This window comes from Ahaetulla prasina, chromosome 4 (genome assembly GCF_028640845.1).
Source record: "Ahaetulla prasina isolate Xishuangbanna chromosome 4, ASM2864084v1, whole genome shotgun sequence".
Classification (NCBI taxonomy): Eukaryota; Metazoa; Chordata; class Lepidosauria; order Squamata; family Colubridae; genus Ahaetulla; species Ahaetulla prasina.
Window position 1 is genome coordinate 123908604 of NC_080542.1, and position 14799 is coordinate 123923402.

The window sequence follows — 14799 nt, forward strand, 5'->3', positions numbered from 1 at the left end:
TACTAATAATTTGACTTTATGGGAGAATTGGCCATAAATCAAGTGGAGCATGTACTTTGTATCTAGGAAGTCTCAAATGCTGGGCAAAAGTTGCATATATTAAACTGGAGTGCTTTTAAGAATTATGTGAGAATATAAATGGAAGTATAGGTAAAGGTAAAAGTTCCCCTCGCACATGTGTGCTAGTCATTCCCGATTCTAGGGAGCGGTGCTCATTTCCGTTTCAAAGCTGAAGAGCCAGCACTGTCCAAAGACATCTCCATAGTCATGTGACTGGCATGACTAAATGCCAAAGGCACACGGAATGCTGTTACCTTCCCACCAAAGGTGATCCCTATTTTTCTACTTGTATTTTTATGAGCTCATCCCATTACACAGCACTAGGGATTTGAATCTCTGAACTGCCGATCTTTCGATCGACAAGCTCAGCATCTTAGCCACTGAGCCACCATGTCCCAGATGGAAGTATGGACTGGGCCAATCTCTGGGGAGAAAAAGAAACACATTTAGGTGTACATGCTGATATTAGACATTTCTTCACATTTATATTCATACATGTACAGAACATACATACACATGTATAAGCTTAAACCAATACTGAAAGCTTCAGGGAGCATGCCAGAAAAATAAGGAAGCAAAAGAATTGGGTAGGAAAAACAAAGGGGATCACATAAGGATGACATGAGAGATAGTCAAGGGGGAAATTTGAATAAGCATTTAGGAAAAATTGACATGGTGGAACTCATTGAGAAGGGATTAGGAAGGAAATGCAGAAGAGAGCAAAGGGAAAGCTGGGAGCATTGCAGGTTAGTAGACTCCACCAGGAAGCAAAGGGACAGATCAGAAAATACAAGTAGTCCTTGCTTAATGACTCTAATTGGGACTGGATTTTCCATTGTTAAGCAATGTAGTCATTAGGCCAGGACCTGCTTCTTCCCTGCTGTGTTCACCTGAACTTCAACAACCCCCATTCCTCTTATTTTTGCCCTTTTATTGACATACATACATGCATGCATACATACATACATACATACATACATACATACATACATACATACACACTGACTGATTGGGGTGATACTGAAATATAATTTTATCATATTTTATTTATCTATATATTAAATTATTGTATTTTACTTCAATTTCATTTTATATTGTATTTATCCAATTCCATTTTAAATTGTTTCTATCAGATTTTAGTAATGATTTGTGCCTGAAACTCTGGACTTTGATAGGGCCCAAAGGCTAATCTATAAAATAAACTAACTAACTGCTCTGCATATGAAAATATGTGAGGGATGGGGGTGTAACATGCAGAGCAAAAAGTCTACTGATACACATACTGTTTACATTCTTGCCTTAAATCCTAGATTGTTACTATAGTACTACTCAGTGTCAATAGCACTGGATTAGCTAAATTAGTGGTGTTACATAACAAATGCATGTTTTTAAAAATAACTTAAATTTTTGAGACTAAATATTTGTCAAATCATCCAATCATCCAAATCGTCAAATCAGGCTGTAGTAGTTCAATGTCAGCCACAACAATTCCTAATGATACATTATTACCTAACAATATGAAAATATCTTTTGTATAATTTTGACTTTGTATATGACTATTTATATTAGAAATTCTCTCCATTTGCAGCTTGTTAATGAAATTCATTCATTGACAGTATAAAGTTTAAATTAAAAGTATATCCTACATCCTGAAAATATTTTTATTTAAGGTGCTGTGTCATGGGTTGCACTATTTTAGAAGACTATTTTCTTGAAAAAGAAGGTCTCTTCACTCTATTAGATTTGCTTTTAGTAAGTACTATTATTTACATAAAAGTGAACAAAATATTAATTATATTGTTACTGAATCTTCTTAAAGTATTCTACAGCATCATTAAAATATTTTAATAAATTCATTATTTTTCTTAATATTTCAATTAACACTTTGTAATGTACATATATATGGCATCTACATTAATATAGTACAAAAGACTATATATTTTAAAGAAAATAGTTGATTATATTAAAAAATTACATAAAGGACTCTATAGCAAACTATGTAAGAAAAAGGGAAATAAAGCAAAATGAACATAAAACCCCTTTCAAAAGAACAAAACTAAACTAAACAGTCAGAAAAAGCACGTGTGTAATTTATACCTAATTCTAAATATAAAAGGAAAAAAAGAAAAAAATAGATTGTTATACTGTTCAGTCAGGTCACTGCATCACAAATCTAGGGGTGAGGGATGACAAATTTTAGTAAGTCAGCTTTATAGTTAGGTTCCTTCTAAGTGCATAATCATGTGTTTTCCAACTATTCCTGCTCAAGATAATTAAGCAATGATATATAAAGATAATCAAGCAATGAATCTGCGAACACCTAGAGGAAACAAAATCATAACCAAAAGCCAAATGGGTTTGTCAAAAATAGATCATGTCAGATAAATCTTATTGAATTCTTTAACAAAGTGATAAAATTAGTGGACCAGAGAAATACTATAGATATAATTTACTTGGCCTTCAGTAAGGCATTTGATAAAGTAGACCACAACCTATTACTTGATAAGATAGAAAAATGTGGATTAGACAGCATCACCACCAGATGGATTTGTAACTGACTAACCAACTGCACTCAATGTATAGTCTTCAAGGGAACTGCATCTACAAGGAGGGAAGTATGCAGTCGGTAGTCCAAGGTTCTTTCTTAGGCCCAGTACTCTTAATACCTTCATAAATGACATGGATGGGGAACTTATCAAATTTGCAGATGACACCAAGCTGGCAGGAATAGCCAACACTCCAGAAGATAGGCTTAAGATACAGAAGGATCTTGGCAGACTTGAATATTGGGTGCTATCTAACAAAGTGAAATTCATTTGTGAAAAAAGTAAGGGTCTACATTTAAGCAAGAAAAACACATGCACAGGTATAGTATAGGTGGTACCTGGCTCAATAGTAGTAATTGTGAAAGACATCTTGGAGTCTTAGTGGACAATCACTTAAATATGAGCCAGCAGTGTGCTGCAGCTGCCAAAAAAGCCAACACAGTCCTAGGCATTAACAGAGGAATAGAATCAAGATCATGTGAAGTGTTAATACCACTCTATAATGCCTTGGTAAGACCACACTTGGAATATTGTATCCAGTTTTGCTCACCATAATGTAAAAAAGATGTTGAGACTCTAGAAAGAGTACAGAGAAGACTAACAAAGATTTTTAGGGAACTGGAGGCTAAAATATATAAAGAACAGTTGCTGGAATTAAGTATGTCTAGTTTAATGAAAAGAAAGACTAGAAGTAACATGATAGCAGTGTTCCAATATTTAAGGGGTTGCCATAAAGAAGAGAGAGTCAACCTATTCTCCAAAGCACCTGGAGGCAGGACAAAAAGCAGTGGATGGAAATTAATCAAGATGAGACAAACTAGAACTAAGAAGAAATTTCCTGACAGAGCAATTAATCAATAGAATGACTTGTCTCTGGAAGTTGTGCATGCTCCAACACTCAAAGCTTTTAAGAAGACCATTTGTCTGAATTGATATAGGGTTTCCTGCCTGGCCAAGGGGTTGGATTATAAGCTCTCCAAGCTTCCTTTTAACTCTGTTATTCTGTTAAATTCCTTACATATTAAAATATGCTAGAGTTTGTAGATATAGTTTAACAAAATATTAAAATGTTTAATCCTTAGGCTTTTTTTCTAAAAATACAATTAATCATATCTAAATAGTGAGGAATTACAAAAAATACTGTATATAAGCAAAGTAAAATAAATAATTAAGTCCACACACTCATAGCGTTCACCAAAGTTAAAACTGACTCCATCTCTAATATACTCCATCTCTAGTAAAGCTAGCCTTCAGAAAGACCTAATCTTTTTAAAATGTCTTGGGCTTCCTTTGGTGAACTTATTTGAATTTTTAGTCATAAGAAATATATCTAACATTGCTTTAAAGCCTAAAGCCATTTATTGGGAAATATAGATACTTTTGTATATTGTCTAAATTGAAGTTTGTTTTTCTTTTTAAAAAAAATCAGTAATAAATTGTAAGTTGTCTTAGTAAAGGCCTTCTCAAATATCTTCAATGCCTCTGATGTTTAAGATAATGCAAGGTAATTGGATTCAAACAATGTATTTTATATTGTTTGAACCCAAAACTTTACAAAATTTTAACCTTATTACTTTTTCAACTATTTTAAATAAATTCTCAGTTAAGAAAATGTTTTCATTCAGAGATTCTATGAACATTTTATATTAATCAGTAAAATCAATGATAGTTTTTACAGTTAAAGCCACCATCTTTCAATTGTGTATCACATTCCTACTTCAGGACAGTAAAAAGGGATGAAAAAAAATATTATTCCCTAAAATAAAGTAAAGGATGTAAGTAAAATTTTTGTTAGGATTTAAAATATGTATCACCTATTGTTGTCAGAGAAAAGAAGACTACATATAAAACTGGCAGGTGGGGAGGAAGCATAAATGCAAAATACATAATCAGCACCTGAACTGATTTTTCATAGGATTATTTTCATAGTTTAAAACATACTTGTAAAACAATGAAAATTAGACATTTTTAATTTATCTAAAATTGGGACAAATGTTCTTTGGAGTTAAAATTTTCCAGATATTGTGCATAATGCCATGCCCTTAAAATTAAAAAAATGTTAAAGGCTTTATATGTAGTTTTGATAGTTATTGTTCATTATTCTTAAATGATAATAAATTAAAGATTTGAAAAATATTTGTTTCATATATCCCCAAAATACTTGTATACCCCAAAATAAACACTGTTGCACATTTCAACATGAATTTAAAATTAAGTCTTCTCTAATGTTCATAATTTCAAGTTACAAAGAGCTTCTTATACACTTCATTGTTATGGAGTACTCATATTAAAATCTGTCTATATATTTGAATTCCTGTAGCTAATATAGGAATTGGATGAAGGATAATTATTTTTAAAAATATCTTAGTATTTGGTTATTTCATTCATAACTTCTCTTCTTTCCTGTTTTTTTTTTCTGTGAAGTTAAATCAAAAGAATGTATGTAACCTAATTCTTGGAATATTAGTTGAATTTTGTGATAATCCTAAAACTGTATCACATATCAATGTATGGCGAGGGAAAAAAGACCAAACAGCAGCTAATTTATTAATAAACCTATGGAGACAAGAAGAAGAAGAGATGGGAGTGAAACATGATAAAGCTGGAAGAATTGTTGGTAAGTATTGGTCCATGTTATTTTATCTTATGAACAACCATAGTCTGAAGACAATCTTAATTTTTCAGGTTTTTTAAATCTTACATAGATACTTCTGCTGTGACTAAAATTGTTTTTAATGATTTGATAAGTTAGAAGAAACATGGGTAAATTGGTCATTAAAAAAGTTTGACAGAAAAAGGCTTGATTTGAATATACAGGTTGTCTACAGTTAACCACTGGCAAAAATCACTTAACCACATCAACTTATGACAGCAGTTCCAATAGCAATTTTTAAATAAATTACATACCATCATTAAGAGCAATATCACATGACCATGATTTCTGATTTCCTGCTAGGTTCTCCATTGAATTTGTGGGAATCTGGTAGTAAAGAGTGCAAATAATGATCATGTGACTGTGGATACTGCAACTGCAATAATTGTCCAGTTACAAAGTGCCCAAATTATAATTGTGATTTCAGGGACATGTAGCAGCTGCAATTTTGTGGACCAGTCATAAGTCTCCTCATTCAGTGTGGTCCTAACTTCAAACAGTAGCTTCAGTGAGCAATAGCTAAACAAGGACTACTTGTACCATAACCATTAATTCATTTATATTTATTTGGACACCTATCTCATAAAAAAGTCACTGGGTGGCATATAATAAAAACATAAATGGTAATATACAAAAGCATCGCCAAATTCATAAAATTTAAAAATTCTGATTAAAAGGCAAAGAGGGGGCACCAGGTATGAACAGGATGGAGGCATCTCAACAACTCACTTATCTTACGTTTTCCACTATAAACCTTTATAGACATATGGACCATTATTAAAAAGTCATAGTTCATCTCTGAGGAAGATGGACAGCTACAAAATATATATAAATAAATATGCATGCATATATACTTTATATATTTATTTATTTATTACTGAACTTGAGAATCATGCTGGGCTTTAACTATAGTTAGTTAAATCAGAAACAAGCTGTACTTCCTGAAAATGTACCAGTATATTATATTATAAAGTAAGAACATGCTTTTTCCATGATTTGTTTACCATGAAATAATGTTTGAAGCTGAGATTTTTTTTTATAAACATCAGTGTTCTAGAAAATAATTATTTGTACCAATGAAGACAATATAGAGATCAGAATGTGATACAATAAATATTATTTCCTAACAAATGTTCTGTTCTTTTTCTGCAACCAAATTACATAAATTTAAATTTAAATTTAAATTCAGTCATTAAAATAATATAATTTTCAAGATACCTCGCTAATTAAAATACAAACAACATTGCTATAAATGTAATTAGTTTTTTTTTAAAAAACTGGAAAGTTATTGAATAATATGAAATCTAGTAGAAGCAGATGTTAAATAACTTCACAATGAAATATACATAAATAGTAGATCACTGCTGTAGTAATGGCTGAAAAAGTTTGATTGCAAGTGTTTATAGTTCTTTGGCTATATACTATTAAGAAATGTAAACAATTGTGAGAATTTTACTGCTTTTGCAGAACCTTCCATACTGATACATCTCACAAGAGTATTTATAAGTAAAGCAATTCTAATTTTCATCATATATCTGCATTAAGGAATTATTATTTCTAAAATCTTTATTTTAAAAAAATTACAGGATGCAATTAATATTTCACTAAACTATTACAGTTGCTGTAGGCTTTATAATGAGTTTTTTTAATGCCATAGATACAAAGAAACCACTAGTTGGCCAGTTCCAAAAAACACAAGAAGTAATTCCAATGCCTGCTAGCTGTCCCACTATTGCTGTCATGGATGTTGCTGAAAATATGAGAGCAAAGATTTATTGTCTAATATGTAAATTAGGTAAGGGCCGTGAGCTTCTTTCCAACAGATTGCTTTTCTATGTATTATTGATGGTGAACAAAAATAACAGAATTTTTTTTGACACAAGCCAACTTAAAAAAACTACAACAACCCTGAATTATAAGGATTATAGTTAAATATTGTAATATATTTTGTATAAAATTGTCAGCAATTGGTATTGAAGATACTTATGTACTATATATTTATTATGTAAAAAATGTTCTGCAAGTAAAGGTAGTTTTTTGTTAACAATAGTAAGTGGAACTGGAGTTTCCATTGCTAAATGATGTACAGTGTGTCAAGTATGGATGTACAAGTATGGTGTCATGTGACTGCATTACTTAGTGACAGCAATCCTTATTTCAACATTATCTGAATCCCACCAGTCATTGGGTAAAGTTCCATCCCGATCTACGCCATTCCCAGTTTGGTCCGCTTCAGTCCCGAATCTCAGCAAGGTAACAGACTGCCACCTCTTCAGCTCCCTCACCCACCTGTATGTCTTTTTTTTTTGTTACCCTATAGAGTGGCATGCAGCACTGACAATGCTGATAGGGCTGAGACTGAAGTAGATGCCCAGGGCTTCAGCAACCTCAGCTGCACGCTGTTGTCTTTAGGCCTCTATTTCAGCCACAGCACTACTACCACTGCTAGCTGCCTGAGCAGTAACCTAAGTCTGGAAATTTGGAAGGCATCAGAAGCATTGTGAGAAGTATTGCAGGAAGATGGCACTCAATTTGGATAAGAATGCACAAGATTTGGAGAGGAACATGCACAGCCTTGCAAAAAAGCCTGGCCTGGCCAGCAGCTGTTCACGCAGGGCCAGGAAGGGCGTACCCTGTTAGTAATGGAAGAAAGGAAATGGAAAAGGTAGGATGGGAGTAGCACGGCCTGCAGAGCGCACAATATTGGGGGCAGCTGTTACTTTGTGCTCTAGCATTGGATTGGCTGACCAGAGTATAAGGCCTGAGGTGGCACTCCTTGGTAGTAGCATTCCTTTCATGTTGGCTTGCGCTGGCAGTATGAGGCTGATGTAGCAAGATTGCTGAAGGCTCTGGGCCTCTACGTCAGCCCTACTGCCAAGAAGTCCACTTGCAATGCAGTCAAGGGATAAGGGGAAAGTTAAAATGCCTGTATCATCGTAAAAACAGGTAGACTGCTAGCACCTGAGTTCTGATCACATGACTGTGCAGGTGCTGCAACAGCTGTAATTTTAGGGACCAGACATTAAGTATCAGTCATTCAATCTTGCTTGGTGGGAATAACTTCATTTGCTAATGTGTGTATTCTACATAAGTATTAGACAATGTTAGTCTTTTAAAAATAATGTTACTTTAAAAATAACAATTGATACATTACTTCAGGTTTTGAAAACTTGCCTGGGCTCTGTGCAAGGGATTTTGTTACACTTGCTATTATACGCAGGTACCTAGACTTCAAGGTAAGTATCATAAATAGTCATTTATTGTGTTTATTTCCTAATTTTAATATTTGCAAAACTATATTAACTTTAAAAAATTGACTTTGTATTTGCTTCCTACATTTATTAATATACAGAAGTTTTCTCAATGAATTAACACCTGACCTATATTGTTTGAAAGTTGTTGTTAGTTGCGAAGTCATGTCCGACCCATCGCGACCCCATGCACAATGTTCCTCCAGGCCTTCCTATCTTCTACCATCCTCTGGAGCCCATTTAAGCTCACACCGACTGCTTCAGTGACTCCATCCAGCCACCTCATTCTCTGTCGTTCCTTTCTTCTTTTGCCCTCAATCTTTCCCAGCATTAGGCTCTTCTCCAGTGAGTCCTTCCTTCTCATTGGTGGCCAAAGTATTTCAGTTTCATCTTCAGGATCTGGCCTTCTAAAGAGCAGTCAGGGTTGATCTCCTCTAGAACTGACTTGTTTGTTCGCCTTGCAGTCCAAGGGACTCGCAGGAGTCTTCTCCAGCCCCAGAGTTCAAAGGCCTCAATTCTTTGGCGCTCAGCCTTTCTTATGGTCCAACTTTCACAGCCATACATTGCAACTGGGAAAACCACAGCCTTGACTATGCACACTTTTGTTGGCAGGGTGATGTCTCTGCTTTTTAGTACGCTGTCTAGATTTGCTATAGCTTTCCACCCCAGGAGCAAGCATCTTTTAATTTCTTGACTGCAATCCCCAACTGTGGTGATCTTGGAGCCCAGGAAAATAAATCTGTCACTACCTCCATTTCTTCCCCATCTATCTGCCAGGAATTGAGAGGGCTGATGCCATGATGCATCCGGCCATGATCTTAGTTTTCTTAATCTTGAGTTTCAAGACAACTTTTGCACTTTCCTCCTTCACCCGCATCAAGAGGTTTTTTAGTTCCTCTTCACTTTCTGTCATTAGAGTGGTATCATCTGCATATCTCAGGTTGTTGATATTTCTCCCGGCAATTTTAATTCCAACTTTTGATTCATCCAGCCCCACCTTTCTCATGATGTGCTCTGCATATAAGTTAAATAGGCAGAGCAATAGTATACAGCCTTGCCGGACTCCTTTCTCAATTTTGAACCAATCAGTGGTTCCATGTTCAGTTCTCACTGTTGCTTCTTGACTCCCATACAGGTTTCTCAAGAGACAAATAAGATGGTCTGGTACTCCCATCTCTTTAAGAACTTGTCACAATTTGTTGTGATCCACACAATCAAAGGCTTTAGCATAGTCAATGAAGCAGAAGTAGATGTTTTTCTGGAACTCCCTAGCTTTCTCCATGATCCAGCATATGTTGGTAATTTGATCTCTAGTTCCTCTCCTGCTTCAAAATCCTGCCTGTACTTCTGGTAGTTCTCGATCCACATACTGCTGGAGCCTAGCTTGTAAGATTTTAAGCATAATCTTGCTAGCATGTGAAATGAGTGCAATAATGCGATAGTTTGAACATTCTTTGGCATTGCCTTTCTTTGGAATTGACTGACCTTTTCCAATCCTGTGGCCACTGTTGAGTTTTCCAAATTTGCTGACAAATTGAGTGTAGCACTTTTACTGTATCGTTTTTTAAAATTTTGAGTAGCTCAGCTGGAATACTGTTTGAAAGTAAGATCATAATATCATCAGTAAAAACTAAAAGATATTTTAATCAGGTTTTTTTACAAAGATTTCTTATTGTTGATAGTAGACAACTGAGTCTGTTAGTTTCATAGTTGATATTATAGTTTTTCAGGTGACCTGTAACAAAAGTTTTAAAAAAGCAAATGTAGCTTAAAAGTGAATAGTTGATACGAAGTAAAAATCTAGTGATCTAATTAATCTGCAGCTATTTGATCAGTTAAAGGAACTGCCTACTTCATTGCATCTACCAATGCAGAACAAGGGAGCAACATTATTTTATTCATCTTTCATATCATAGTCTTAACAGCTCCTTGAGTTACAGTGGCACACGGATTTTTAAAGAATTGCTCTTTTTAAAGAAATTTCGCTTTCCAAAATTTATTGGAAATTATTTCTTGACAAGTTTGTCCAATACTACTTGGATAGTGAATAGTTTATTGAGGTGGGATGGGAAGTTAATACGATATTGATAGTCTTTTAAAAGATCTTATTTGTTTATAATATATAAAGGTTGGTGAGATCTGGGATGAAGTATGTGCAGAACTTAAAAAAGAAAAATTTAGACCTGTGACACCTGACCAGGAAGCATTACAGCTTATTACTGAAGCCTTTGAAAATGTTGGAAAGATTGTAGTCTCTCTCCAAACTGAGATGCTAGAAAGCCAGCAGTTTCAGGAACTTCAGGAGGAGGAAAAATGTTATGGAAGGGTAAGTTTGTGCCACAATAATTTATTTAGAAATAACTACTATGGCTAGTTAGAATGTTACCTCTTTATTGCTGTGATACTTTTGTGGGACATTATATATAATATACTATATGAACATTAGGATAGAGAGCATTTGTAGATATATGATTTGAACTTTACCCTTTGCTAAACTATAAGCTAAGGTTTTCTTTAAATGCTTTACAATTAAGAATGTTTCCTTCTGTTTTTCCTTCTAGATTCATTCTCTCCATAAACAAAAGGAAATAGTCAATAAATCTTGGGAAAATTTCTTAGCTCGGACATCAAACTACGAGGCTTTGAAGGTAAGAAAGTATGCAGTAAACTTCATCAAGGATGACAGTATATTTCAAATTCATATTTCTCTAAATAACTGAATTAATAGTTTACTAGTGAAGCAGTTACACTATTAATTATTATTTATACTTTAAAAATAGATTGAATATTAAGAATATGAAAAAAACATGTTAAGAATAGGCAATGACTAAGGAAGCATATTGAGAATAAGCAATGAATAAATAATTTCTAAAATATGGGCATAAGAATTCTTTTGAGTTTTTTTATAGTTGTTGACAATGTCTCGTTATTTTGTGCAACATGCTTTACTTGTAGCATAACTATTTATGTAATCACATCACTTTGGTTCAGGATTGATACTTAGAAAAGTATGGTTTGAAATATTCTCCTATGTATCATTCTGACATTAAATTTCTCATTAACAAAAGCTAATTTACCTATGAAGTTATATTTTACAATTTTTTTGGCTAGAAAGCAAAAAGGCTTCAAGAAAAATCTATAGAAAACTCGAGACCAAAGATAAAACACTATAATGCAACTTTCCATCCAACTGACATTAAAGGCCTAAATACAACTGTAAGTAAAATTCTTAATTGTTCATTTCTAAATCAAATTAAAGCAATTTTTTAATTAATTTACATCCCACTTTTATTATTTTTACAAATAATTCAAGACAGCGAACATATTTAACACACCTCCTCCTATTTTCCCTATCACAAAAACCCTGTGAGGTGAGTTGGGCTAAGAAAGAGTGACTGGCCCATCCATTTGGCTTTCATGGCTAAGGCAAAACTTTGAAATCATGGTCTCCTGCTTTTTGTCTTGCTGCATTAATCACTAGACCAAACTGATTCAATCAAATATTTAAGATATAAATCATTGTAAAAAAGTTTGTATTACATTACCATAAAGCAGGATATTCTGTAAATAAAATATACAAATTTACATTGAAATTATTTCTTTTTCATGTATACCATAAATATTGCCAAAATATTATAAGCTTATTTTCATTTTACCAATGACCTTTTTGAAACACAGTAGTATGTATCTATGGAGATTCTCAGTCAATCAGATCATGGTTGTCCCAAAGGTGCTTTTTTCAAGAACAACTGGACTTTCTGGTTTTTCTTTGAAGAACAGAGCTAAAGAAGCTTCTTGGATGAGAAGCGAAATGTCTTCAAAGAAAAACCAGAAAGTCCAGTTGCCTCCTGAAAAAAGCACCTTTGAGATAGTAGAATGTAGCTTTCTTTAGGAAGGCGTTTCCAATATACTATTTTAGCTTGTTAAAATAATTATATTAAAGTTCATTTTTATTCACTTTATAAATTGGATGGATGGTTTAAAAGTATTAATAATTGGCTTTGGTGCAAAAAAAACCCTCTAATATTTTCCTCCTGTCTGTGATTGTTGTAAAAGATTTTGACTTGAACATTAAATATAAATTAGGATATAGATATGATTGTATGCATATGTACTAGTACTTTTGATTCTTTCTAACATACACAGACACATGAACACAAAAAATACAATCTATTGGATTACATACTATTAAAAGTAGAATTTAAAAGACCTTCCTTTATTAGAGTGAAGAAATAATGCTGATCAGTGACTGGAATACAGATTCTACTATAGTGAGGAGAAGCAGTTCTTAGAAGTCCAGAAAAGCTATAGGGATAGCAACAGTAATTTACTGGTCTTAGCGAGTGAAATGAAGAGTTGGCTATCTATCTCTTACCTATTTGTCTATATATTACAAATGACAGTTTACTTTTTAGTCAGTACTGACTTTATAAATTATGCTTATATAAATAATATGCTTTTAATAAATAACTTAAACTTAAGCTATAAAACAAAGATATATTTTTGAAACAAATATGTAATTTTGATAAAATAGAGTGATCAATAAGAAACAAACATTTTTAAAGTCAATTTAATCAAACTTTGCCTTTCAGAATATTTTTTGTTTTAAAGCTTCCAATCTCTCAGTTTCCCAGGTTGGAAAAACAGAAGTGAAACTGAACTCCTGTTTTAGTTTTTTCAGATTATTGAAACAACATTTTTGTTTTTGCAGGTTGCATCTGGTCGCTTGGTAACAGTGGAAAGTACACCTTCTGAATTAATTGGAGGGCCACTAGCTGATACAGATCTTGCACTGAAAAAACTTCCAATTCGTGGAGGAGCCTTAAAAAAATTCGAAGGAGTTAAAGTAATAGATTCATTTAAGAAAAGTTCACTAACTGTGAAATAAATGTTGTCCTGCATAGTTCTGTATTTAGAGTTTGTTTAATATATAGGTGCATCTTAATATTTGGATCATTTGGAACCTTGGTAAAATGTTACCTTTAAATACATATACTTGTATCTATGGGTACATATATACATATTCCTGTATAATAATCTGAATTAATGTGGATGTCATTAATATTCTAACCAATAAATCTAGTACATTACGAAGATCAGTTATGTCTAATAACTGACATAACTTTGAATTAACTCAATTTGCATTCTGTGACTGAGTACTAAGATACATTTAACTCTGTGTACTATGCTATTTATGCTAACAAACATCTGAATCATAAAAAGAAGGAAAAAAGACGTTTAAGGAATAAAATGAAAGTACCATTGGTAATCACTGTTATAATTCAGTAATTACTTCCTAATAAGATGAATGGGAGAAATGCTGGAACATGTGTGTTGCAGAGATATTAAACGTTTTAACTTTCATTAACAAAGTGGATGATACATTGATTACCCTTATATGCATCTTAGTTCACTTTCAAATGTACATATTGGGATCAAAGAGATCAAAAATAGTATCTTCTTTTCAGGAAGAATTATGATCAAAATATCCTCAAATACTGAGAACTATATTGCCTTTTCATTGAACTTGTTTCATGTAGAAACTCTGAGTCATTATTCACTCGCAAACATTTCATTATTTTTCACTCTTGGACAATGAATCATAGAACAAAGTATTTATAAACAATCATGCTTACTGATGAATTAGATTATAAGAATATGGTGAACATTTAAAAATGTGAATAATGGGAGACGACTTCCGGTATCCAGCGGCAACGGACGTCTGGAAGGCTTCTCCTGCCTCCAGCGCCCGAATCCGGCCGCCGCCGAGGCCCTCAGGGGCCAGGTGTTCCGAAAAGGACACCTGCCGCACGGACGGCTCGCCAGGGGTCTCCCAGCCGACATACAGGACTGTGGGGACCGATGCTGGCGCGTCCTAGGCTCGGCGGGGTTCGGAGGCCACAGGCCGCGGCCATTATTTTGGTCGTCGCCTGGGCCGCTGTGCCCAGTGACACCGGGGCATTGGATCTATAACTGCAGCAGCCTGGTGGTGAACAGGGCACGGAGAAGAATTGAGGAGGAGAAGGGAAGGGAATATCGGTGGCGTGAGTGGAGTGCTCCGAGTGCGGGGGTTTCTCTCCCCTGCGGTTGGAAGGAGCACGAGTTATTCTGGAGAGGAGAACTTAAAATAAGAAGATTACGGTTTTGTGGAGCTCTGGAGAAGAGGTGATGGAGAAATTTAGGAGGGAAGGTTTGAGGCCCCTCCTTCTGGGGAACAGTGGTGGCGTCCAGCTTCCGCCTTCACTATGAGAATTTTGATGACATCACTTCCCTTGACTTCCTGGTTGAC

At 34.2% G+C, this 14799-nt stretch overlaps 1 protein-coding gene across 1 annotated transcript in view; it reads left to right on the top strand.

Annotated features, from left to right (window-relative positions):
- CFAP69 (cilia and flagella associated protein 69) overlaps positions 1-13817 on the top strand; it is a 52906-nt gene extending 39089 nt beyond the window's left edge. Inside the window, exons 16-23 of the mRNA XM_058181718.1 lie at positions 1731-1812; positions 5031-5223; positions 6917-7054; positions 8419-8495; positions 10639-10836; positions 11072-11158; positions 11622-11726; positions 13222-13817. Coding sequence (XP_058037701.1) covers positions 1731-1812; positions 5031-5223; positions 6917-7054; positions 8419-8495; positions 10639-10836; positions 11072-11158; positions 11622-11726; positions 13222-13398 — 1057 coding nt within the window. The 3' untranslated portion in view covers positions 13399-13817. The remainder of the gene's footprint in view (positions 1-1730; positions 1813-5030; positions 5224-6916; positions 7055-8418; positions 8496-10638; positions 10837-11071; positions 11159-11621; positions 11727-13221) is intronic.
- The last annotated feature ends 982 nt before the right edge of the window (positions 13818-14799 follow it).